Genomic DNA, 25,279 nt, shown 5'->3' with positions numbered 1-25,279 from the left:
TCTGGAAGTGACTCCTGAGTAGAATCTCACAGGATTAGCAGCAATTGGCCAAGTTAAGGGGAGATGGGGGAGGCATTCCAGGGAGGAGAAGCAGCATAAGCATGGGTACAGGCAGGATACAGCGTGGCTGTCAGGGAACTGCAAGTAGGCAGTTAGGTATTGCTGGACACTAAAGAAGCAGGTGTATGGGAAGTAAACTAAGGAGGAAGGCAGGGAGCTGAGTGTGGTGGCTTGTGGTTGATTTCCTAGCTACTTGGGAGGCTGAGGCAGGAGGATCTCTTGAGGTCAAGAGTTTAAGACCAGCCTAGACAACATAGCGAGACCCTGTCTCTAAAAATTTTTTTCAAATTAACTGGGCATGGTGGTGGACACCTGTAGTCCCAGCTACTTGGGAGGCTAAGGCAGGAAGATCGCTTGATTACCACCCGGTGATTGCAGCAATCACCAGGAGCTCAAGGCTGCAGTGTGCTATGATGACCACTGCACTCCAGCCTGGGTGACACAGTGAGACCATGTCTCTTGGGAAAAAAAAAAAAGAGGTGGGCAGGAGACAGGTCCCCCAGGGTCTGTATTGCTCCTAAAGGGCTGGCACTTTCTCTTCCAGGCAATGGAACATCAGAAAAAAACTGGAAGCAGGGGAGTAAGAAATAGGCAGATTTCCATTTTGCACAGATTTTTCTGGCTGGCTGTGTGAGGATGGATTGGAAGGTGGCACACCTGGAATATGGGGGTCAGTTAGGAGACTGCTGCAATAGTCTCTCTACTGTAATGGAGAGATGGTGAGGGGGTTTCGTGGTGAAAACCAAAATCAAACTTAGGCTTTGGATCGAGCCCATTTTCTCATGGTTTCCCAATCCACCCTCTTCAGTGTCAGAGGGCTGGAAGAAACTTTGGAGAGCATCTGTTTTTTTTGTTGTTGTTGTTGTTTGTTTGTTTTGAGACAGAGTCTTGCTCTGTTGCCCAGGCTGGAGTGCAGTGGCGTGATCTCAGCTCACTGAAACCACTGCCTCCCAGGTTCAAGTGATTCCCCTGCCTCAGCCTCCCGAGTAGCTGCGACTAGAGGCGCGTGCCACCATGCCCAGCTAATTTTTGTATATATATATATTTTTTTGAGATGGAGTCTTGCTCTGTCACCCAGGCTGGAGTGCAGTGGTGCGATCTCAGATCACTGCAAGTACCGCCTCCCAGGTTCATGCCATTCTCCTGCCTCAGCCTCCCAAGTAGCTGGGACCACAGGCGCCCACCATCATGCCCGGCTAATTTTTTTTGTATTTTTAGTAGAGACGGGTTTCACCATGTTAGCCAGGATGGTCTCAATCTCCTGACCTCGTGATCCGCCCGCCTTGGCCTCCCAAAGTGCTGGGATTACAGGCGTGAGACACTGCGCCCGGCCAAGAGCATCTGTTTTAATTAGAAACCACCCAAGCCACACAGCACAGTAACCACTGTAATAGCAGAGGTACAGTCACCCTTTGCAAGACACCCAGGGGCCTGTTGATTAAAATAATGACACCCATTACTGGTGGTGATAAGATAGCAGGAAACCCACAAACCTACCTCTACTCATGATTGGTCTGGGAAGTGTGGAAAGAAGGAATAAATGGTTTACTTCTGTAGAGTACCCAAAACCTAAACTGGCTCATGTTTTCTGGCTGAAGAGAGTATGGGCATCCTCAGAGACAGGAAACCCCCACAGCAAGACAAAACCCAAAACCAAACCCAACAAATCAAAACCCAAAACCAAAACAAAAAAACACTTGGCTTATTTATATAAAGTACAAAGGTAAAACTGTGTTACTAGAAGTCAGAAAAGTGGTGACTCTTGGGGAAGGAAGTGACCGGAGGTACCAAGTGGGGCTGTGTAGTCCTGGTAATGTGATGTTTCTAAATAATGCTGGTTATACAAGTGTGTTCAGCTTTTTAAAAATTTACCAAGCTGTACACTTAAGATATTTGTACTTCAGGCTGGGCACAGTGAGTCACGCTTGTAATCACAGCACTTTGGGAGGCCGAGGCGGGCAGATTGCTTAAGGCCAGGAGTTCAAGAGCAGCCTGGCCAACATGGTAAAACCCTGTCTCTACTAAAAATACAAAAAATTAGCTGGGCATGGTGGTGGGCGCCTGTAATCCCAGCTACTTGGGAGGTTGAGGCATAAGAATCATTTGAATCTGGGAGGTGGAGGTTGCAGTGAGCAGAGATGGCATCACTGCACTCCAGCCTGGGTGACAGAGTGAGCCTCTGTCTCAAAAAAAAAAAAAAAAATTGTACTTTTCCATATGTATATTATATTGCAATATAATAAAAAGTTTAAAAAATAGCCTTGCTTGGGCTGGGTGCAGTGGCTCATGCCTATAATCCCAGCACTTTGGGAGGCCGAGATGGGCGGATCACGAGGTCAGGAGATCGAGACCATCCTGGCTAACACGGTGAAACCCCGTCTCTACTAAAAATACAAAAAAAATAGCTGGGTGTGATGGCGGGTGCCTGTAGTCCCAGCTACTCGGGAGGCTGAGGCAGGAGAATGGCGTGAACTTGGGAGGCGGAGCTTGCAGTGAGCCGAGATCGCACCACTGCACTCCAGCCTGGGCAACAGAGTGAGACTCCGTCTCAAAAAAAAAGAAAAAAAGCCTTGCTTGGCTGAAAAGTAATGAATAATTTGGCTTATCAAGAATGTACGCCGAGGCCGGGCGCGGTGCCTCATGCCTGTAATCCCAGCACTTTGGGAGGCCGAGACGGGTGGAGAACCTAAGGTCAGAAGTTCGAGACCAGCCTGGCCAACATGGTGAAACCCCATCTCTACTAAAAATACGAAAAATTAGCCAGGCGTGGTCGTGGGCACCTGTAATCCCAGCTACTTGGGAGGCTGAAGCAGGAGAATTGCTTGACCCCAGGAGGCAGAGGTTGCCGTGAACCATGACTGTGCCATTGCACTCCAGCCTGGGCAACAAGAGTGAAACTCCATCTCAAAGAAAAAAAAAATATATATATAGGCCAAGGTGGGGCATGGTGGCTCACACCTGTAATCTCAGCACTTTGGGAGGTTGAGGTGGGAGGATCATTTGAGCCCAGGAGTTCAAGACCAGCATGAGCAATATAGTGAGACCTTGTCTCTACAAAAAGTTAAAAAATAGCAGAGCATGGTGGTGCCTGCCTGTAGTCCCAGCTACTTGGGAGGCTGAAGTGGGAGAATTGCTTGAGTCTGAAAGGTGGGGGTTGCAGTGAGCCAACATTGTGCCCCTGCACTCCAGCCTGGGCAACAGAGCAAGATGCTGTCTCGAAAAAAAAAAAAAAAAAAAGAAAAAAAGAAATGTAGGCCAGGTGTGGCAGCTCATGCTTGTAATCTCAGCAACTCAGGAGGCCAAAGCAAGAGGACAGCTTTAGGCCAGAAGTTTGAGACAAGCCTGGGCAACATAGCAAGACCCCTTCTCTACAAAAAAATTAAAAAAAAATTAGCTGGGTGTGGTGGCATGTGCCTCCAAAGCTACTCAAGAGGTTGAGGTGAGGGTATCACTTGAACTCAGGAGTTTGAGGTTACAGTGAGCTATGATCACACCACCACACTCCTGCCTGGTGACAAAGCAGGTGTGGTGGCTCACGCCTGTAACCCCACCATTTTGGGAGGCCAAGAAGGGAGGACTACTTTAGTCAGGAGTTTGAGGCCAGCCTAGAAAACATAGTGAGACCTCTCTCTAAAAAAATAAAAACAAATTAAAAAAAATGTAATTAAGAGAACAAAATTCTAAACAGGATTCTTACACTTTGTATAAAAAGAAGCTTGAGGCTGGGTGCGGTGGCTCATGCCTGTAATCCCAGCACTTTGGGAGGCTGAGCAGGTGGATCACCTGAGGTCAGGAGTTCAAGACCAGCCTGGTCAACAGGGTGAAACCCTGTCTCTACTAAAAATACCAAAAAAAATTAGCTGGGTGTGGTGGTGGGCGCCTGTAATCCCAGTTACTCGGGAGGCTGAAGCAGGAGAATTGCTTGAACCCAGGAGGCGGAGGTTGCAGTGAGCCGAGATCATGCCATTGCACTCCAGCCTGGGCAACAAGAGCTTGACCTCAGGAGGCAGAGGGTGCAGTGAACCAAGATCGTGCTGTTGCTGTTGCACTCCAGCCTGGGCAACAAGAGTGAGCCTCAAAAAAACAAAACAAAACAAAACAAAACAAAACAAAACAAAAACAAAAACAAAATAGAAAAAGAAAGCTTGAAAATGAAAAAATATGAAGTCACTTCATTCAAACTACTATGGGTTTACCTTCTGCTTCTATAAGGACAGAGATGACCACAAGACCACTATGAGTGGATTTTGTTACTGTGAACCAGGTCTATAACTGTATGTTATTGGCATGCATGTGTGACTTGTGAATTCAATTCTAAAATCTGTGATGAAGTCTATTTGAAAATCGAATTCTCCATCCCCTGGCACTTTATTTTGTTTGTTCTTTTTTTTTTTTTTTTTTTTTTTTTTGAGATGAGGTCTTGCTCTGTTGCCCAAGCTGGAGTGCAGCACTAGGATCATACCTCACTACAGTCTCAAACTCCTGGGCTCAAGTGATCCTCACACCTCAGCTTTCCAGTAGCTAGAACTACACGCACACACTACCACACCTTGGCTAAACTTATTTTTTGTAGAGATGGGATCTCGCTATGTTGCCTAAGCTGGTCTTGAACTCCTGGCCTCAAGCGATCTTCCCATCTCAGCCTCCCAAGTTGCTGGCATTACGGTTGTGAGCCACTCTACAGGCTTTCCTTTGGCATTTTGACCTAAGATCTTGAAGTGGTAAAAATAACAATGGCTTTTTGTTAAGTATACTTTTTTCTTTCTAGATTAAGAAAATAAATCTCAGAGATGTTAAATAATTTTCCAAAGGTGATTTAAGTAGATATTGACAGAGCCTCTTTCTAAAAAGCTAGAAAATCAAACATCATTTTCCAGGACTTCTTGGGAAAAGGGGGGACTTGAGAAGCTAGTTGCATTTATTCCCATATTTACTTCACAGACCAGCTCTTGGATATTGGCTTCAAAAATTATAAAAATAATAAAAATAAATGTTTTTTGGAAAAAATTTAAACCACCTAGAAGTGATTGGAGTGAAAACAAAAATCTGGAGAAAGCTAATATATGTCTACAGCAGTGCTGTGCATTAGAACTCTCTGCAATGTGGGAAATGTTTTATATTTGTGCTATTCAATACAGTAGCCACTAGCTAGTTTAAATTTAAATGTAGCTAATAGCCACATGTACCTTGGTGGTATCATACTGTGGACAGGGCAGCTCTAGAGAATAAACCTGCCCCTACCTGAGAGTGAGGCCATCTCTTTAACCTAGCCCCAGGGCTTCCTTTGAGTTCAACCTTAGTTTTGTGGGTATAGGCTGGAGATTTATTTTATTTATTTAATTGTATTTTTTGAGACAGGGTCTCACTCTGTCACCCAGGCTGGAGTGCAGTGGTGCGATCATGGCTCACTGCAGCCTTGACTTCCCAGCTTCAAGCGATCCTCTCACTTCAGCCTCCTGAGTAGCTGGGACTACAGGCACACATGTGCTACCATGCCTGGCTAATTTTTAAATTTTTTTGTAGAGACGAGGTCTTACTATATTGCCCAGGCTGGTCTCAAACTCCTGGGCTCAAGCAATCTTCCTACCTTAGCCTCCTAAAGTGCTGGGATTACAGGTATGAGCCACCACGCCAGGCCAAGGCTAGAGATTTAAATAACTCAAGTTCAACTTAATAACATAAATAATTCAAGTTAATGAACACCTATTACGTGAGAAGTACTATCCAAGGTCCTATGAGGGGTAGGAAGGTGAAAAGGACTTGCAACTACCCTTAAAAAGCTCAGGGAACCAAGTTAAGGAATAAAAAAGCCCAGAAGTGATTCTTATGCTGGGACCAAAAGGGAAGCTCCATAGGCAGGAGCTTTTGAGCAGGCTCTTGAATTCCATTAGCCCAGCTTTCTGGAGGATGATGAACAACAAATACTGGCTGTGGGGTAAGAGAGGGTGGTAATATAGTAAATAAAACAGAGGGGGCAGTACAGTTTTAGTTCAAATCCTGGTTTTGCCATCTACTATTTTTTTTTTTTTTTTTTTTTTGAGATAGAGTCTCGCTCTGTCACCCAGGCTGGAGTGTTGTGGCATGATCTCTGCTCCCTGCTGCCTCTCGGGTTCAAGTGATTCTCTTGCCTCAGCCTCTCGAGTAGCTGGGATTTCAGGCACGCACCACTGTGCCTGGCTAATTTTTGTATTTTTAATAGAGACAGGGTTTCACCATGTTGGCCAGGCTGGTCTTGAACTCCTGACCTCAGGTGATCCGCCTGCCTCAGCCTCCCAAATACTATTATCTTTGTGACCTTAGGAAATTTACTTAACCTCTCTGGGTCTCAGCTTTCTCATCAGTAAAAAGTGGTCAATAACAATACCTAGGTCAGAAGATTAAATGAGCAGAGTAACTTTGTGGCTCATAGTAAGCACTGAAAAAGTGTAAGCATTCATTGTTATTGTTGTTATTAGTATATCAGCTACCACATCTAAAAAATAATGCCAAGGTCAAACCAGAACCAGATCTCTTGAATGGGCTAAATGACAGAGCAGAGTGGCCACAGACACAGCAGACCACTGTGTGGAGCTGGAATGCTATGGAGATGGAATGCGACTGGCTGGAATGTGCCCTGGGTGGTGGAGAGATCAGTACTGTCTTCTTTCTAAAGACACTCAGATACTTGAGTGCTCCGTATCTGCTAAGTAGCAAGTTGAGTCTGACATTTTTGTTTCCATTTTTAAGATGCTTATGGTCATAAATTAATTTAGGCCTATAGGCATATTGGAATTATAAGAAATGGAAAACACAAGCCAGGGCCAGGGGTTCGATTTCTCAGTATCATCATGCCGAGGGCTGAGCTGCTGATGTGTGAAAGGTGGGTAGCTTGAAGAGGATGGACTGGTATACCGATGCTGTATGCAAGGCTCCATTATACACAGGGCCTCTAAGGGCAGCTAGGCTGTTTCCCCTCCCGGCTCCAGAGGGCCCCACTCACCATCACAGTCAAAGAGTGCAAACACCACATCACACACGTGGTCTGAGAGCTCCACTTTAGCCACTGTCCTGGCCACCTGCTGCATGGTCACTGAAAAAAGAAAGAGGTGCATTAGCACAGGAGAGGGACTTTCATTTTGCTTTCTCTGATTCAGGGGATAAAACGACTCAGTTATAATACAAGTTTTCAACTGCATTTAAGTCACATTTAAGAAAATGATAAGTTAGGCTGGCCACAGTGGCTCACGCCTGTAATTCCAGCACTATGGGAGGCCGAGGAGGGTGGATCACCTGAGGCCAGGACTTCAAGACCAGCCTGGCCAAGATGGTGAAACCCTGTCTCTACTAAAAATACAAAAAATTAGCCAGTGCCTGTAATCCCAGCTACTCGGGAGGCTGAGGCAGAGAATTGCTTGAACCTGAGAGGCGGAGGCTGCAGTGAGCGGAGATCACGCCACTGCTCTCCAGCCTGGGACAGTGAGACTCCGTTTCAAAAAAAAAAAAAAAAGAAAAGAAAATGATAATTGAGTTTTTATTCATAACCTCCCTCCTTTTCACCTCAAGTTCTGTTCTTTTCTACTGCTGCTACACTTTAGGAGGTATGTATAGTTAATTAAGAATGCCTAGGCTGGCCAGGCGTGGTGGCTCACACCTGTAATCCCAGCACTTTGGGAGGCTGAGGCAACATGGCGAAACCCTGTCTCTACAAAAAATACAAAAATTAGCCCGGCATGGTGGTGCGCACCAGCTACTTGGGAGGCTGAGGTGAGAGGATAGCTTGAGCCCAGGACGCAGAGGTTTCAGTGAGCTGAGATGGCACTACTTACTGGAGTAACACTCTGTGTAACAGAGTGAGACACTGTCTCAAAAAATAAAAAGTGCCTGATATTCAATTTGTAGATAGAAAGTAGATTAGAGGTTATCATGGGCTGAGGGGAATGGTGAGTTAGTGCTTTATGTATACAGAATTTCTGTCTGGGGTGATGGAAAAATTTTGAAAATAGTGGTGATGGTTGTATAACATTGTGAATGTAATTAATGTAATTCCACTGACTTGTATATTTAAAAATGGTTATAATGGCACATTTTATGCCATATATATTTTTATATATTATATATATATATATTTATAGAAATATACAAATGGGTGGTGGAACAAGGAGGCTTGTCTGTGGTGTGAGTACACTAAGGCTTCACGCCTTGGTGGCTGAATGACAGCTAAGTGCCTGCACAGTGAGCCCTCCCTGCCCAACTCTGTCCCTCCTCCCTACTGGTTTTGCACCAGACTTCTTCCAACTGAGCCCATTGGGATATGCACTGGCCCTTGTCTTAATAGTTCAGGATGCGTATCTTTCTTTTTTTTTTTTGAGACAGAGTCTTACTCTGTCCACCAGACTGGAGTGCTGTGGCGCGATCTCGGCTCACTGCAACCGCTGCCTTCCAGGTTCAAACAATTCTCCTGCTTCAGCCTCCCGAGCAGCTGGGACTACTGGTGCCCGCCACCACGCCTGGCTAATTTTTATATTTTTAGTAGAGACGGGGTTTCATCATGTTGGCCAGGGTGGTCTCGAACTGCTGACCTCAGATGATCTGCCCACCTCGGCCTCTCAAAGTGCTGGGATTACAGGCGTGAGCCACCGCACTCAGCATGCCCGGCCAATAGTTCAGGATGCATATCTTTCTTTTAAAAAATATATATTTTTAGACCTCAGCAAAAAATCACTTTTCTCTTGCTGTTTTCTCTTTCCCGGACATTTACTGTCAAACACTAGCTAGTATGTTAGAATTGGGTTCTCATGAAAGACAAGACAGGAAGGACCAGGCAATTTCCACTGCCTTCTCTCTCATTTATCCTCAAACCTGGTCTAGCTACACCTATAAATCATGTTATTGCTTCTGGACACATTTTAAGTGAGGTAAAATATGAGAGAAAGGAAAGGATTAATTTCCATTTATGCTGGTAATGAAGAGCTCTCTATAATCATCACATTAGATTCATCCAGAAGCCAAGTGAACTTAAACTAGAACCACTGTGCCTTGTTTATCGCATTCCTATAATTTCAGTTCCTGTTATCAGCCCATCTTGTCATTTTTTTTGCATTTGATCTTTTCTTTGCCTCTACACCTCCATATATTTACCTGATACAGTTTAGATTTGTGCCCCCACCCAAATCTCATGTCAAATTGTAATTCCCAGGCCAGGCATGGTGGCTTACACCTGTAATCCCAGCACTTTGGGAGGCCGAGGCAGGTGGATCACCTGAGGTCAGGAGTTTGAGACCAGCCTGGCCAACATGGTGAAACCCTGTCTCTACTAAAATAAATACAAAAATTAGCTGGGTGTGGTGGTGCACACCTATAGTCCAAGCTACTCAGGAGGCTGAGACATGAGAATCGCTTGAACCTGGGAGGCGGAGGTTGCAGTGAGCCAAGATTGTGCCACTGCACTCCAGCCTCGGTTACAGAGCAAGACTCTGTCTCATAAAAGCAAAACAAAAACAAAAAACCCCCGAAAATCCAAAAACAAATGGTAATCCCCAGTGTTGGAGGAGAGGCCTGGTAGGAGGTTACTGGATCATGGGGGCAGATTTCCCCCTTGCTGTTCTCATGATAGTGAGCAAGTTCTCATGAGATCTGGTTAAGTGTGTGGCACCTCCCACCTCTCTCTCTTCCTCCTGCTCTGGCCATGTGAGACGCGCCTCCTTCCTCTTCGCCCTTCACCAGGATTTTAAGTTTCCTGAGGCCTCCTCAGTCATGCTTCCTTTACAGCCTGTGGAACTGTGAGCCAATTAAGCCTCTTTTCTTTATAAATTACCCAGTCTCAGGTAGTTCTTTATAGCAATGCAAGAATTAATTAATACATCACCACAGTGCCCTCAACATCAGCAGATGCAAATACTGGAGCAATGCAGAGGAGCAAGGTAATGCGGTAGAAAACAAGGCTTGGAGTAACGGGACCTGGGCTCCAGTTCTGGCCCCACCACCAACGTGCTGTGTGACCTGGATGGAGTCATTTGATCTCTTTAGATTTAATTTTCTCATGTTCAAGTGGAGGGATGCCACCAGACAACTGCTGAGGTGGCTTACTAGCACAAAGAAGGGTTTATTGGTGTCATCTAGAATCTGAGGGTGAGGATGGGGTGGAAATATACCATCTTTTCTCCCAGGATCTGAGTTAGGGTGAAGAAGAAATTAACATTCTTTGGTACTAAAAGACTGAAGTATAAGATATTGTGGTGGATATTCATGAGATGTGTGTTGGGAAATCTACAAGACTGTAGCGCTCTAGAGTTTAGAAATTTAGCCTCACAAATCTAGATACTTGATTTGGCTCAGGAAGAACTTATTCTTGCTAACTAAACTGTCCACAGAAGGAACAGAAATCAGGCCAATTTGCAATAAGAATAGTAACTGTTAAGAGAACTACAATGATGACAGCTGGTCATTATACTTCCCAGTAGGAAAGCTACTAAGGAAACTCCATTCACCTCAGAAGATTAACCTCAAAAGATTATTCAGTGAAAACAGAATGAGATCAGAAGGAACTGGAAGCGCTTAAACTGTGATTGCCTACAGCTTTACTCTTCGCTGCCACAGAAATGTGTCCTGAGAAGGGGATCAGAACCTGTTCTGTATTAGATAAACATGAACACTTTCTGTTAACCATTCCTTTTTCTGCATTTCACATCAACCTTAAGCTTCTAACTTCCTTTTCTCTTTCCCAGTTCTTCCATTCTCTCAGGGCACAGCCTTCTGCAATTGTCTTGACATTTCAAGTACTCATCTTCTCCCCATGAAGATGGTGCCCTTTCCTGTAAATAAACCATTAATTAAATAATACTCAAGGATGTCAGTGAGAGCTCTTGACAATTTCTAGTGAGAGGCTCATTAAATTGGTATTAAGTGGTTGTAGAATAGGGACTTCTGGAGGCCTCCAGTAAGAATGCCTCATTACAGATGCCATCTCTTCACAGAAAGTTATAGATTATGTTCCATCTCACATGGAGAGGGCTCTGGTGTCCTTCCTACCACAGGAGGAAGAACTAGGGCTGCTAACTTATTGTAGCCCAAACCACTGGGATGTTAGCTAGCAAACAGCCTAGCTGGGGTCCCCTTTCCTGGTACAAGATCCTCATTATAGGCCCCTGGGGTATGAATCAGAGTCGTGCAGGAAGCCAACGTTTAACTAGCTGGTGAGCTGTCAAACTAGGAGCACCTGGGATGAGTGGGATGACGGCAGATTACAAGCCAAGTGCTTGACAGCTGGTCCTGAGAGTTGGTTCATTCATATTTGCTTCCAATATCTCTGAATCGAGTCATAATCGCAACAAGCAGAACAAGTTTTCCTCCCAGATCTCGACTTTTCTATGCAGACCAGTTGTTGGTACTGGAATTCTGGCCTCCCTATTTGATGATGCTGACTGATGGTTGGGATTCCAGCTCCCAATCTGAAAGACGTCTACAGGGAGCATGAAGGCACCCCAGCAAAGGCCTAGCTTTCCAAATACTATGTATTTTTGTACAAATCTGGCCCAGCTGCCTGAACAATGGGTTTAAGTGCGACTGGGTGATTCCTATTAGATTGGGATGGGAGAGAATTTGTAGAAGTGGGCTCAACTGGTACTCAAAAAGTCCAGGCAGAATCTGAGTTGTGTCAGGTCCCCAATTTACTCTCCGGCATGATTAATGACTGGCCATTTCAACAGTAAAAATAAACCCTGAGTTTGTGTGATATAATATCAGAAACTACATACATAAATCTATTCACCACAATAGTTAAACAGAAGAGCTCTGGAGTGATGAGAGCCCAAATGTCCACTTGGAATCAGAGAATCTTAGAACTGGAAGATACCTCAGAGGAAATGTAAAGTTAAATAATTTGCCCAGGGTCACAATGCTAGATGGTAACAGAGCTGGGTCTCAAATTTTGGCTGGTGCCCTTTCCCTATACACACTGGGTCCACATGATCCCTTCCATATATGGACAATAGCAATTCCTCCATGAATCTGTCACCCTAAGGAGAAAGGGTTTAGATTAAAGAAAAGTCACATGGGAAATACTCAAGTCCTTTTGGTGAGGGATGAATAATTGAATAACTGGGAGTTGTGAGGCGCCAGCATTAATTATAGGTTGGCCGTGGATCTGACTACCTCCTACAGTGGAAGACACTGAGTATTCCCTAGGAACTCATACCGACAATTTTAGGGCCAACTTAAAAAGTGCATTCAACAGCAATCCAATGAAAAGCACATGTAACAAATGTGGCCCTGGGAGTTTTTCTCCACAGCTGCCTCTGATGCACAGATACAGCTTTAGGCAGCATGACCCAGTAAGGAGCTACCTGCCTCTTCCTAATGCAAAGGTGTTTGGAAAGGTGGTACCACAAGTTGAGCTGACAGTCTCTAAGCTGTGTGGCCATGTACTATTCCTGCCTTACTGGACTGCAGTGGAGAAAATCAAAAGCTGGCTGGTGATGGCCAAGGTTAAGTGAGGGGAGATGGTTCTGCTTCAGCCCTGGAAAGGCTGATGCAGATGTCTTATTTTCTTAAGTCCATCCCTAGATGGCTTTGGGTGGAACAAGGGGGAGGATATTTCCTTAAAGAGCATGTGTCCTGTCTTTTATATCTCCTTCCGTGATCTTTTGTTAATACAAATGCACATTTTAACCTAGTTCTGGGGTGAGGGGAGGGGAAAGGACAACATTTAGGAGAACTAGCAATTTAAGGAGCCAAGAGCAATGCAGTCGACGAGTAATGGAAATGATAACAATTCCTTGTTCTGTACGGTGCTCTTAGGCCCTATGCCCATTGACCCCCTGTGTACTCAGGCTGCCTGACTGTCAGAGGTGATGCTGCTAGTCCTAGCTCCTAACTTCGAGGACACACCATGGAGAAGATCTGTTTTCTGAGCCTGAGAGCATCATCTCAGATGATGGCTTCAATGGGCTTACACGCTTAATTTGGTACAAACTAACTTGGCAGTAAGATTTATTGCCATTGTCTAGCATTGTATCTGGGTTTATTAAAAGTCCCCATCACATCTTTTCCACAAAGGGCTAGCATTTCTGCAAGCACCATTAGGTAGTCAATGATTTCAGCTGACACACCCATAGGACAATCACAGTTTAGTGGAGGAGACTGTGTATATATATATCTATACACACACACACACACACACACACACATTAACATGGAGAAACACGTAGAAGAGATAGATATCAGATATATTAATACACACATATGGGAAATAATGGAATAGTGTGTATTTGGTACGAGTTACATTTTGGATCTGAATTCTTTTTTTTTTTTTTGAGACGGAGTCTTGCTCTGTTGCCCAGGCTGGAGTGCAGTGGTGCGATCTCGGCTCACTGCAACCTTGCCTCCCGGGTTTAAGTGATTCTCCTGCCTCAGCCTCCCTAGTAGCTGGGATTACAGGCGCCTGCCACCATGCCCAGCTAATTTTTTTTTTTTTTTTTAGTAGAGACAGGGTTTCGCCATGTTGGCCAGGCTGGTCTCGAACTCCTGACCTCAGGTGATCCACCCGCCTAGACCTCCCAAAGTGCTGGGATTACAGGCGTGAACCACGGCGCCCGGCCTGTATCTGAATTCTAAAGGAGAAAAGAGACCAACTGCACATGTATGGTAGTGAGTGATGTGGGTTGGGGGTTTCTGTTTGAATACAGTATTAAAAGCAGGAAGGAGTGCTAAGGCCTGATTAGAGAGTTAGAACAGAAGGTGCAGGGGGCGAGTACATTAGAAGAAATCTTACAGAGGACTAGTCAAGTCTCCTTGCAAGAAAGTCTTTAAAACAGGCCAAGCGTGGTGGCTCACGCCTGTAATCCCAGCACTTTGTGAGGCCAAGGCAGGCAGATCATCTGAGCTTAGGAGTTCAAGACCAGACTGGCCAACATGGCGAAACCCCGTCTCTACTAAAAATACAAAAATTAGCCAGGCATGGTGGCACACGCCTGTAATCCCAGCTACTCAGGAGGCTGAGGCAAGGGAATCACTTGAACCCGGGAGGCGGAGGCTGCAGTGAGCCAAGATCATGCCACTGCACTCCAGCCTGGGCGACAGAGCAAGACTCCGTCCAATGTTAACTTGCTTTTCCCTCTCACACTGTTTAAATATTCATTCTGTTAGCTTTATTTTAAAAGTTGTTTTTAATTAGGACAGGTGTGGTGGCTCATGCTTATAATCCTAGTGGTTTGGGAGGCCAAGAATGAGACCAGCCTGGGCAATAGAGGAAGACCCCATCTCTATGAAAAATTTTAAAAAACATTAGTTGGGCATGGTGGTGCGCTCCTGCAGTCCTAACTGCTTGGGAAACTGAGGTGGGAGGATTACCTGAGCCCAGGAGTTCAAGTCTGCAGTGAGCCGTGACTGCACAACTGTACTCCAACCTAGGCAACAGACCAAGACCCTGTCTCAAAAAAAAAAAAAAAAAGATGTTTTTGATTAGCTAATATATTCATCTGCTTCAAAATTTGAATGGTACAAAAGGGGTGAAGTCTCTCTCCCAACCTTATACCGCAGTCACCCAGTCATTCAGAGACAATCAATATCACTAGTTTCCCCAGAAATACTTTGTAGATATAAAATCAAATATGTACTATTTGCTTCTTCCCTTTTCCCACAAAATGGTGGTGTACTAAATATTGTTTTGCTTCACTCACTTAACAACATATCTTAGAAATAATTCCAGATGGACGTGAGCAGCTTCCTTCAATAGCTGCATAGTATTCCACTGACAGGATGGATCATAATTTACTTGTTTATTTAACCAGTTCCTTATTTATTCTTATCTCAATCTTGAGAAGAAGGTAACTTTTCCCCTTCTCTTTAAAAAATTATTTCCTTTGTGGTCTGTGGGGGTCAGCTATAACAGAGTCTGAATCTCTGATGGCTAAACTGAGAGCTACTGATACATTAAAATTCAGTTTGTTGAAATTAAAGACTAAATAGTCACCTTTACAAGTGTCTTTTTTGTTTGTTTTTTTGAGACAGGGTCTTGGTTCTGTTGCTCAGGCTAGAGTGCTGTGGCAAGATCATGGCTCACTGCAACCTCTGCCTCCTGGGCTCCTGATCCTCCCACCTCAGCCTCCCTAGTAACTGGGACTACAGGTGTGGATCACCACACCTGGCTAGTTTTTGCATTTTTAAAAAATTTTATTAAAAAAAAATTTTTTTTAATTGAGACAGGTTCTTGCTCTGTTGCTCAGGCTGGAGTGCAGTAGTGAGGGCACGGCTCACCACAGCATCAACATCCTGGGCTCAAATGATCCTCCCGCCTCAGCCTCGGAAGTAGCTAGGACTACAGGCTCACGCCACCACGCCCGGCTAATTTTTGTATTTTTTTTGTAGAGATGGGGTTTCACCATGTTGCCCAGGCTGGTCTTGAACTCCTGGGCTCAAGCGAACCACCCACCTTGGCCTCCCAAAGTGCTGGGATTACAGGCTATGAGCCACTGGGCCCAGCCACAGTGTCTTATTAAAACTTCCGAGGCTTCTCAAGGTAGTAAACCTTGAAACCCCGAAAGAAGCAATGCTTATAATAAATACTCCTCTCTACACTTTCCCAATATTGATGTAATTCTAGTAACCATTCTTTTTCTGATCTTTTCCTCAGTGGGATGTAATGTTGGCTGATTTTGTCTTTCCTTATCTATTTATGTGGATGCTTTAACAGTTTATCCTACCCCCATCTCTTCTCTTTGTGATGTAATTCATGATGGTAATCATGAATCCCTAAAGCAGCTCTCCTCCTCCTTAGGGCACTTACCTAATTTTACTAAATCATAATATATTCAAAGTGATCATAAGCCAGAATCAATCTTTAGAATTGCTAAGTGACTTTAAATTTGGGAAAATAAACCAGGCCTCTGCAGAGAAAATGCCTCATAAAGCAAACATTTATTTCAGAATTTGAGCTTCCTTGCCTACATCATGAATAATTTTACTTTAAAAATTGATGACTCTGTCTTAAATGAATGGAATCCTGGCCAACACTCCTCTTCACATATAAATGTTTTTACCAAATGTAATGATGAACTGAAGTGCAAGAGCTTGCCTCCCACAAACTTTAAAAGAATTTATAAAATAGGAGCTTTTTTCCTGTTGTAATCTCTTCCTTACATATCTTTGTGACACTCCTGCCTTCCTGCCATGTCTTGGCTGTCTGGGGTATGCTCTCCCTACATTCTTGCTGTGAACTTGCCACACTTTCTGGCATCACATAAAAGCATTGAGTCCTCGATGTAATTCTCTAGGTCCTTCTAGCAGCAGTAGGTGCCAGGGTACTAATGAGAACCCTGGTGTGGAAGTCGCTGAAACTGAACTTCTGGTCTGTGATTTCAGCAAGTCATTTCCCTTCATGAATGTTAAAAACAAGCAGGCTGGGCACGGTGGCTCATGTCTGTAATCCCAACACTTTGGGAGGCCGAGCTGGGCAGATCACCTGAGGTCAGGAGTTCAAGACCAGCCTGGTCAACATGGTAAAACCCTGTCTCTACTAAAAATATATAAATTATCTGGGTGTGGTGGCGCGTGCCTGTAATCCCAGCTACCTGGGAGGCTGAGACAGGAGAATCACTAGAACCCAGGAGGCGGAGGTTGTAGTGAGCTGAGATCACGCCACTGCACTCTAGCCTAGGTGACAGAGCAAGACTCTGTCTCAAAAAAACCAACCAAACAAACAAAAAACCAAAAAACAAAGTAAGGGTTTAAACAAAATGATTTTTAAGTTATCTTCCAGCCCTAAAATTTAAATCAGTTAAAATGTCCCTATCTTCAGAAGCTCTTGAATAATAAAACCAAAGGTGTAGGTTTCTAAAATGATGGCTGGTGTGCTGAGCAGAATTCTGAGGTGCCCCCCGCCCAGTATTCCCACCCTCTGGTCCACATGTCCTGTGTAATCCCCTCTCCTCCGGTGGGCAGAACCTGTGACTATGACAATCCTGTGATGAGGTTACTGTATATGAGAATGGTGATGGGCTAGTCAGTCCCATAACTATGTTATGTAAGAATCCATCTTAGCAGACTGAGGCGAGAGATTTTGTTGCTGGCTCTGAAGAAGTGAGCTGCCATGCTGTGAGGGGCCTGGTGGCAAGGAGCTGTAGTCACCTGCTGAGAGCAATGACTGGCCAACAGCCAGCAAGGAAAAGGAATCCTTGGTCCTACAAGTGAAAGGACCTGAATTCTGCCAACAGCAGGAAAGAACTCTGAAGAGGACCCTGAACTCTGGATGAAAATGAAGGCCCCCCAACAACACTGCGATTTCATCCTTGTTAAGATCCTGAGCAGAGAACACAGCTATGCTGTGCCCACACTCTGAATCACAGAAACTGGCCAGTGGGGAAGGCATTTATGACTGGGAATGTCTTTTTTTTTGGAGGGGGATGGAGTCTCACTCTGTCGCCCAGGCTGGAGTACAGTGGCGTGATCTTGGCTCACTACAACCTCTGCCTCCTGGGTTCAAACAATTATCCCACCTCAGCCTTCTGAGTAGCTGGGATTACAGGTGCCCACCACCACACCAGGCTAATTTTTGTATTTTTAGTAGAGACGGGGTTTCCCCATGTTGGCCAGGCTCATCCTGAACTCCTGACCTCAGGTGATCTGCCTGCTTTAGCCTCCTAAAGTGCTGGGATTACAGGCGTGAGCCACTGTGCCCGGACAAGGGAATGTCTTTTTGAAGTTCCTCAACTTCTACTTTACATAGAGCCACACTCATCCCTCATCCCCTGCCACCTAATTTTTTTTTTTTTTTTTTTTGATACAGCGTCTCTTTCTGTCACCCAGGCTGGAGTGCAGTAGCATGATCATAGCTCACTGTACCCTCAACCTCCTGGGCTCAAGAGATCCTCCTGCCTCAGCCTCCTAAGTAGTTGGGACTAGAGGTGTGTGCCACCATGCCTGGCTAATTTTAAAGTATTTTTTGTAGAGACAGAGTCCCACTGTGTTGCCCAGGTTGGTCTGGAACTCCTCAGCCTCCCAAAGTGCTGGGATTACAGGGTTGTGCCACTGTGTCTGGCCTGCACTCATTTTTTGACAGAGTGCACTTTACAGAACCATCATTCTGTTTTACCTACTATACCAAACTCCATAAATTAGATCTTACAGGGAAACTAGCCAAGTTCTAATTAAGTTTTACATTTCCTAACAAGGAAATAAATTAAAACTGCCACACTTCTTTTGGGAATTCAAGTCTTGCTCTTACTTCAAATGTACCTGACAATTATAAGTCAGTTCACTTTCATAAAGATTTCACGTAAACAAGTTGGGCTAACAGTCTCTGTGAGGCAATAGATTTGGATATAATTTTAGGCTATGACATGTCACTTAAAACATTACTTCATTCAGTAAAAGGCTGATTTAGTTATAATCATACAATTTCAAATATGCATGAACCTTTAGAGATACTTATAACTCCAACCTGAGGGTCAGAGTAGTGACCTGCTCAAGGAGTCAAAGGAAATTAATGACATGGGAAGGTGCTACAGTCCTAACACTCTTCCCCTCACCCTACGCTCTTACTAGAGTATTTCATCATCCTTTGCAGGATCTGGAAAGGTCTAGAATTAATTCATTTACATAACATAAACAAACATCTGTTTATATAAAGAGTTGTTCTAGGCTCTGAATACGACGCAAAGATGTAGAAAACATGGTTCAAGTCTTTGAGAGTTTACAGTCTAATGAATTCCCCCTTGAATGCTGAAGATACGAGACATATCAATAGGGGTTAGATATTCCTAGGAACAGAGAACTTTTTAAATAAAGGCTTCTGAAGGCAGAGACACCAATAATTTTTGGATGAATGATGAAACTTAGAAGAACCTAGAAGCTTCAATCCTCATTAATTGAGTATAAACAACTTAGAACTTCTAAGCTAATAAAAATGTCAAAAGTGACTAAAAAAAGCAGTAGATTCCACTTCCTCAGAGAACAAAGAGTAAGCCTTATCTGGTGCTTTTATTTTCTTAAGGGTGATTAAAAAAAAAAAACCTTTTTATGATGTTGCCATGTTGGTATAGGTTGTTTCCAGCCCCCTAATAAGATAAACAGGCAGAAGAAAGCCAGCACCTATGGGTTGAAAACCAGAACAGGCAGTTTGGTACAATTTTTAATGTCAACCTAGTATATTAATATAGTATTATCTCTTTTTATTTTCACAATAACCCTGAAACGAGTATTCTACTATCACCATTCTACAGATCTGGAAACTGAGGCTTTGAGAACTTAAGGAATTTGTTCAAGGCCACAAAACTAGTGAATAGCAGGGACTCAAACCCAGGTTTGAACTTAAAACCAAAATTTATGTTCAGCACAATTTCTTGCATATAGTTAACTCTCAATAAATGCTAGATGTTAGAACAGTATCTAAAAGTGCAACAGAGCACTGGTATACCAATGAGCGGAGGTGGTGAGGAACACCTTGGTCATTGGAAGGTGTATCTATATCCTGTATTTTGATGTTGAGAAAAGCGCAGCTTAGCATACATGCCTTTTTCTGGTCTGTGGTATCCCTTAAAAGGATATCAACTTTCCTGTTACATGACTTTATTTAAGTGGCTTTAGGCTTTTGTGTATTGGTCTCCTCAGTGAAAAGTAATATGGTTCCAAAGGTAAAGATCACAGATGTGTCTACTATGCAGGCGTTCCTATGCAGGACAAGAAGCTAGATTAGACAACTCCAAGAGTCTGTTACTGTAAGGTAAGGACTATGGATGTCTGTGTCTGAGCTGTAGAACCTATACCTGAACAGAACAGACAACTGTAGGGGAAAAAAAGGTCACATTTCATATTCAAGAGAAGGGCACTATCTCTAAAACATCATAGTTTATCAAAAGGACTTCATTCTCACCCTAAGAATGGTCAACTCTTAGCCAAAAGCAACTGGGAAAAAAAAGCCCAGAGTCTGTCTTCCCAATGCTACTGTGAAGCATGGTTTGAATGGTAAAGCCACAGTGCCCTCTGGATTGTGCTTCAGCAAAGATTTTCAGACTCTAACAGAATTGTGGAGTATACTGAGAGGCAACATGATGATGTGGAAAGAACACAGACTTGAAATTAGAGAGACCTGAGCTTGAATCCTGGCTCTTCCACCACTTAGCTGGATAACCACGATCAAGTGGCTTCACCTGATATTTTCCTCATCCATAAAGTGAAGATGAATGAGGATAATTCAGGTTTTAAAGATTAAAAGCGATAACATGCATAAAGCACTAAGCATTGTGCCTGGCACAGAGAAACTACTATGAAATGAGAGTTGCTGTTAGTGGTCCAGATGTGTGATGGCCTCACAGTCCTCCACAGGACAGTGCTACCGGATTGTTAGGGCTCAGGAGTGGGTGGCAGCTTGTCTGTCAAAGACAGTTGTTCAGAATATAAGAGTTTGTTGTGTGCTAGAAATTGCTGACTCCATCAGTAATTTCTGACTTCCCCAACAATCCAGTCAGAGCCTAAATGACAAAAGACTTGAGGCTCCCTTACTCATTCCAATTATTAGACTCAAAGAATTTGGAAGCTGCAAAGGTTCTCAGAGGTCATCTCTGCCATCCTTGTCCCTCCAGAGACAAAAGAAACTGAGACCATTTGAAGATGTGACTAAAACTTCAGAAAAAATACTTGGGGTTGCAGAAAGCTCCTGTGGGAGTTATGCGATAGATTTTATTATTTGTTCTCTTGGCTTGTCAGATAATAAGGTAAACTGCACGTATAGAATAACTACAAAGAATCAAGGCCAACTATGCCATAAATTATAATTTTCAGTGTAAGTAGAATTGAGTAAGTGAATAGTAAAGACCAGGGACTATATTTGTGTGATTATTTTCTGATTTTATAGTTCAAAGTACACCGAGGACGTAACTGAACCCACAGGTTTACTGCATCTGTACTATCCTGAGGTGCTTTACAATGGAGCTTTATTGTACCTGGATATTCTCCTGGCAGAAATTGGAATATTCTGAGTTATATGGGCTGAAGCTCACTCTAGAGCTCCAGCTCAAATAATTTCTAACTTTTTCATCATAGGAAGCCATTGGGAAAGGAGTCATGTTCAATTTTCCATTACCTGCTTCAGCAGACCACTTAAATCAATCAGCCAGCCGCTGAGAGGTCATAGATCTAATTTTACGCCCAGTGTGTGTACGAATGAGCAATAGAACCAGTTCTTCTTAAGTGCTAAACAAAGAGACGCCTGATAGTGGAGACACACAGTATTTCATGGAGAAAGGTTCTTTCTTCAGATGGTTAGAACTCATTGAAAACACTTCATTATTACCTGATGGTTGTTATTCTTATATGGGTCATGCAGAGCTAAAGAAATAGCCTCAATTAAATTTTATGTTTTTTTCAAATGGTAGGAGGGGCAAACAGAAAAAATGAAAAAAAGAAAAAGAAAAAAAAGAAATGTGACATTTTTTACTCTGGAGGAACTGGACTATGTTCTAATATGGTAAATCTGCAGTGGCCACCTGCCTGGATCTTTCAAATTATTCCGAGGAACATTAACTCTGTTAAGTTATTAAAAGATGGTCTGGTTGGAAACTATATCCCTCTTCCAGAGATTAATAATGCACATTCATACATTAAAAAGTTGGCAGCAGGAGTGCTGCAGGAATAAATTCTATATAACTCTGGCATTTTCCAAATTTATTTGAACCATGGAATACTTTTTTTTTTCTTTTTAAATCCACAGAACCATCATCATATTGCAGTATACAGTGTTCTTCACAATGCTGTTTGGAAAATTCTGTGCTAAATTATGCCTAAAGACTGGTTTGTAACCTCTAAAATAGCCAAGAAAGACACAGTGCCAGGGCCTAGAAGGTGCCAGTTTCTGAAGGTTCTAACCTTTTGGGAAAAAATGAAGACAGCTGAGACTCACAGCAGAAGCCAGATAAAAAGTACTCCTGTCTCTATTCTGGCCTCACTCTTTCCCGACCACTGGTATGAATTAGGGCCCCCACTTTTAAGCTCCTAGATCCTCTTATTCTAATTAGCACTTATCACACCCAACTGGAACTGCTTCTACACTTATCTTTCCCCCCCATTAGAATCTGAGCTTCTTGAGGGTGGAACCCTGTGCCTAGCACAGTACCTATTGCTTTTGGGTGAATAAATACTTGAGCCACACTAAATTTTGTTTAAATTATCAACTTCATAATAGAAGCAGCTGACATTAACTAATCGTTCACCACATGACAGCCACAAAGTTAAGTGCTTTACACAGATTTAGTCTCACAACCCTATGAGGTGGGTCCAGTTGGTCCTTCATATGTGTAGGTTCCACACCCATGGATTCAACCAACTGCAGATCAAAAATATTTAAGAAAATGTTGGGTGCAGTGGCTCACGCCTGTAATCCCAACACTGGGAGGCCAAGGCGGGTGGATCACCTGAGGTCAGGAGTTCAAGGCCAGCCTGGCAAACATGGCGAAACTCTCTCTCTACTAAAAATACAAAAATTGGCTGGGCATGGTGGCAGGCACCTGTAATCCCAGCTACTCGGGAGGCTGAGGCAGGAGGATCGCTTGAATCTGGGAGGCGGAGGTTGCGGTGAGTCGAGATCACACCACTGCACTCCAGCTCAGCCTGGTCGACAGAGCGAAACTCCATCTCAAAAAATAAATAAATAAATAAATAAAATAAAATTTAAGAAAAGAAAACCAGTAGAAAGTAACAACAGAGCAATAAACTATTACAAATTAAAAAATACAGCATAACAACTATTTACATAGCATTTACATAGTAATAGGTATTATATGTAATCTTGAGATAATTTAAAGTACAGTTGGCCCTGGAACAACACAGACTTGAACTGCATAGGCCCACTCACAAGCAGATTTTTTTTTCAATAAATTACGTTGGAAAACTTTTTGGAGACTTATGACAATTTGGAAAACCTCATAGATGGACCACACAGCATAGACATACCAAAAAAATTAGGAAAAATGTATGTAGTGAATACATAAAAAATATATAAATACTAGTTTATGTGTTAATTGACTGTATGTTATCAGTAAGGCTTTTTTGGTCAACAGTGGGCTATTAGTAGTTAAGTTTTTAGGGAGTCTAAAGTTATCCCAGGATTTTCAACTGTGTGGGGTGAAAACAGCTAATCCCGCACTGTTCAAGGGTCACCCGCATCTAGTGCTTGTCTGGCAGCACATATACTCAAACTGGAATGATTTGGAGAAGATTAGCATGGCCCTTGTGCAAGGATGACACACAAATTCGTGAAGTGTTCCATGTTTTGATGAAGATTTAAAAATAAAGAAATAAAGTATATGGAAAGATATGTGTAGGTTATATACAAAAATACTATGCAACCATTTCATATATGGGACTTGAGCACCCAAAGATTTTGTAACTCTGTGTGTGTGTGGGGTGGGGGGGGGGTGGAGGCGGTCCTGGAACCAAACCCCTGAAGATACCAAGGGACAACTATTTTTGTTTTTATTTAAAAAAAACAGAGGGCCGGGCACGGTGGCTCATTCCTGTAATCCCAGCACTTTGGGAAGCCGACGTGGGCGATCATTTGAGGTCAGGAGTTCAAGACCAGCCTGGCCAACATAGTGAAACCCGTCTCTATTAAAAATACAAAAATTAGCCAGGTGTGGCGGCACGTGCCTGTAATCCCAGCTACTCAGGAGGCTGAGGCAGGATAATCTCTTGACCCTGGGAAGCAGAGGTTGCGGTAAGCCAAGATCATACCACTGCACTCCAGTCTGGGTGACAGAGTGAGATCCTATCTCAAAAAAATTAAAAAAATAAAATAAAAATAAAATAAACACAGAAACTAAGTTCAGAAACTGCTCAAAGCTACCCAGCTAGTAAATGATGGAGACATTCAAATCCAGGCAGTCTGACTTCAGAGCCTCTGCTCTTAACCACTACACATTTCTTCCTCTTTTTCTAAGATTCATCTCAGCAGTAAAATTCCTTCGTTCTGTGGGGCAAGGAGGAGAGACCTGTCATTCATGTAGAACTCAAACCAATGGAAAAAAATCACTAGTCCGGGTCAGGAGGAGGGAGGTTTAAAAGCAAAGGCCTGGGCAGAGCCCAAGGAGTGCTTGTAAGAGACAGGGACATCTGGGAGCATGGAAGGACTTGGAAAGGCTAGCTGAGCGCATGCTAGTCTTCTGTGCACACCTCAGCAGGTGAACAGTTAAAATTACTACTATCATCACCTCTTTAACATGGAAGAAGGTGAAACACATGTCAAGTCCAAGGATGGGGGTTACAGAAGAACATGATGAGTTTGTTCCCTGGGCTGCTGGGAAGGGTAGAAGGGTAGAGGTTTATGTCTTGTTCAGATATATCAATATGTTCATTCACTCATTCATTTGTTGATCATATAATTATTGAGTTCTTCCTCTATCCCAAGTGTTGTTCTAGGCACATGGAATACATCCATGAGCAAGACAGATGAGCATTCTAGTAAGGTGCAACAAATAATAAGCAAACACATAAACCTGAGAAAATATCAGGGAGTGAAAAATGCTATAAAAAATAGGATAATATGATACAGGATGATGGAACTACTTTAGAATGAAAAGGTCTTCCCGAGGAAATGACTTATACCAGACCTAAGTTACAAGGAGCTAAATACATGGAGATCCCAGGCAAGAGCACTTGAGGTAGAAAGAACCACTACAAAGGCCTTAACTAACTCCAATAGCTAAGGCCTTCAGCGAGCTTGGTGTATTTGGAATGTAAAAAGAACAATGTGGAGTGGAGTGAACTGGGAAAAAAACGATATTTTATGAACTCAGAGAGTATACAGGGGCCATGGCATAGGTAGCCCTGTGTAAAGCCACAGCCAGTAAAGAGGCGACAGCTGTGGTAGGAGAGAGAAAGAAAACGAGGCAGATGTAGGGTATGTTCTGAAGGTAAAGTCAAGGATTTATTGAAGAAATAAATATGTGAGACTAAGGAATAAAGAAAGTACCTATTTTTTTGTTTGTTTGTTTGTTTTGAGACAGAGTCTTGCTCTGTCACCAGGCTGGAGTGCAGTGGCATGATCTTGGCTCACTGCAATCTCCGACTCCCTGGTTCAAGCGATTCTCCTGCCTCAGCCTCGTGAGTAGCTGGGATTACAGGTGCCCGCCGCCACCACAACCGGCTAATTTTTGTATTTTTAGGAGAGACAGGGTTTCACCATGTTGGCCAGGATGGTCTCGATCTCCTGACTTCAAGATCTGCCCAACCTGGCCTCCCAAAGTGCTGTGATTAC

General features: G+C 43.4%; 1 protein-coding gene and 1 non-coding gene across 5 annotated transcripts in view; one reads left to right on the top strand and one right to left on the bottom strand.

Annotated features, from left to right (window-relative positions):
- Nucleotides 1-25,279, bottom strand: part of MICU1 (mitochondrial calcium uptake 1) — a 260,802-nt gene that overhangs the window by 1,472 nt on the left and 234,051 nt on the right. For all 4 annotated transcript variants that reach the window (XM_002820833.6, XM_063727353.1, XM_009245493.4 and 1 more), the window contains one exon: nucleotides 7,040-7,129. In XM_002820833.6, coding sequence (XP_002820879.3) covers nucleotides 7,040-7,129 — 90 coding nt within the window. The remainder of the gene's footprint in view (nucleotides 1-7,039; nucleotides 7,130-25,279) is intronic.
- On the top strand, nucleotides 23,194-23,299 carry LOC112135265 (U6 spliceosomal RNA). The gene has a single exon (XR_002916571.1). It is a non-coding gene; the product is annotated as a U6 spliceosomal RNA (small nuclear RNA).

Source organism: Pongo abelii, chromosome 8 (genome assembly GCF_028885655.2).
Source record: "Pongo abelii isolate AG06213 chromosome 8, NHGRI_mPonAbe1-v2.0_pri, whole genome shotgun sequence".
Lineage (NCBI taxonomy): Eukaryota > Metazoa > Chordata > Mammalia > Primates > Hominidae > Pongo > Pongo abelii.
This window is presented reverse-complemented; position numbering and strand designations above follow the sequence as displayed.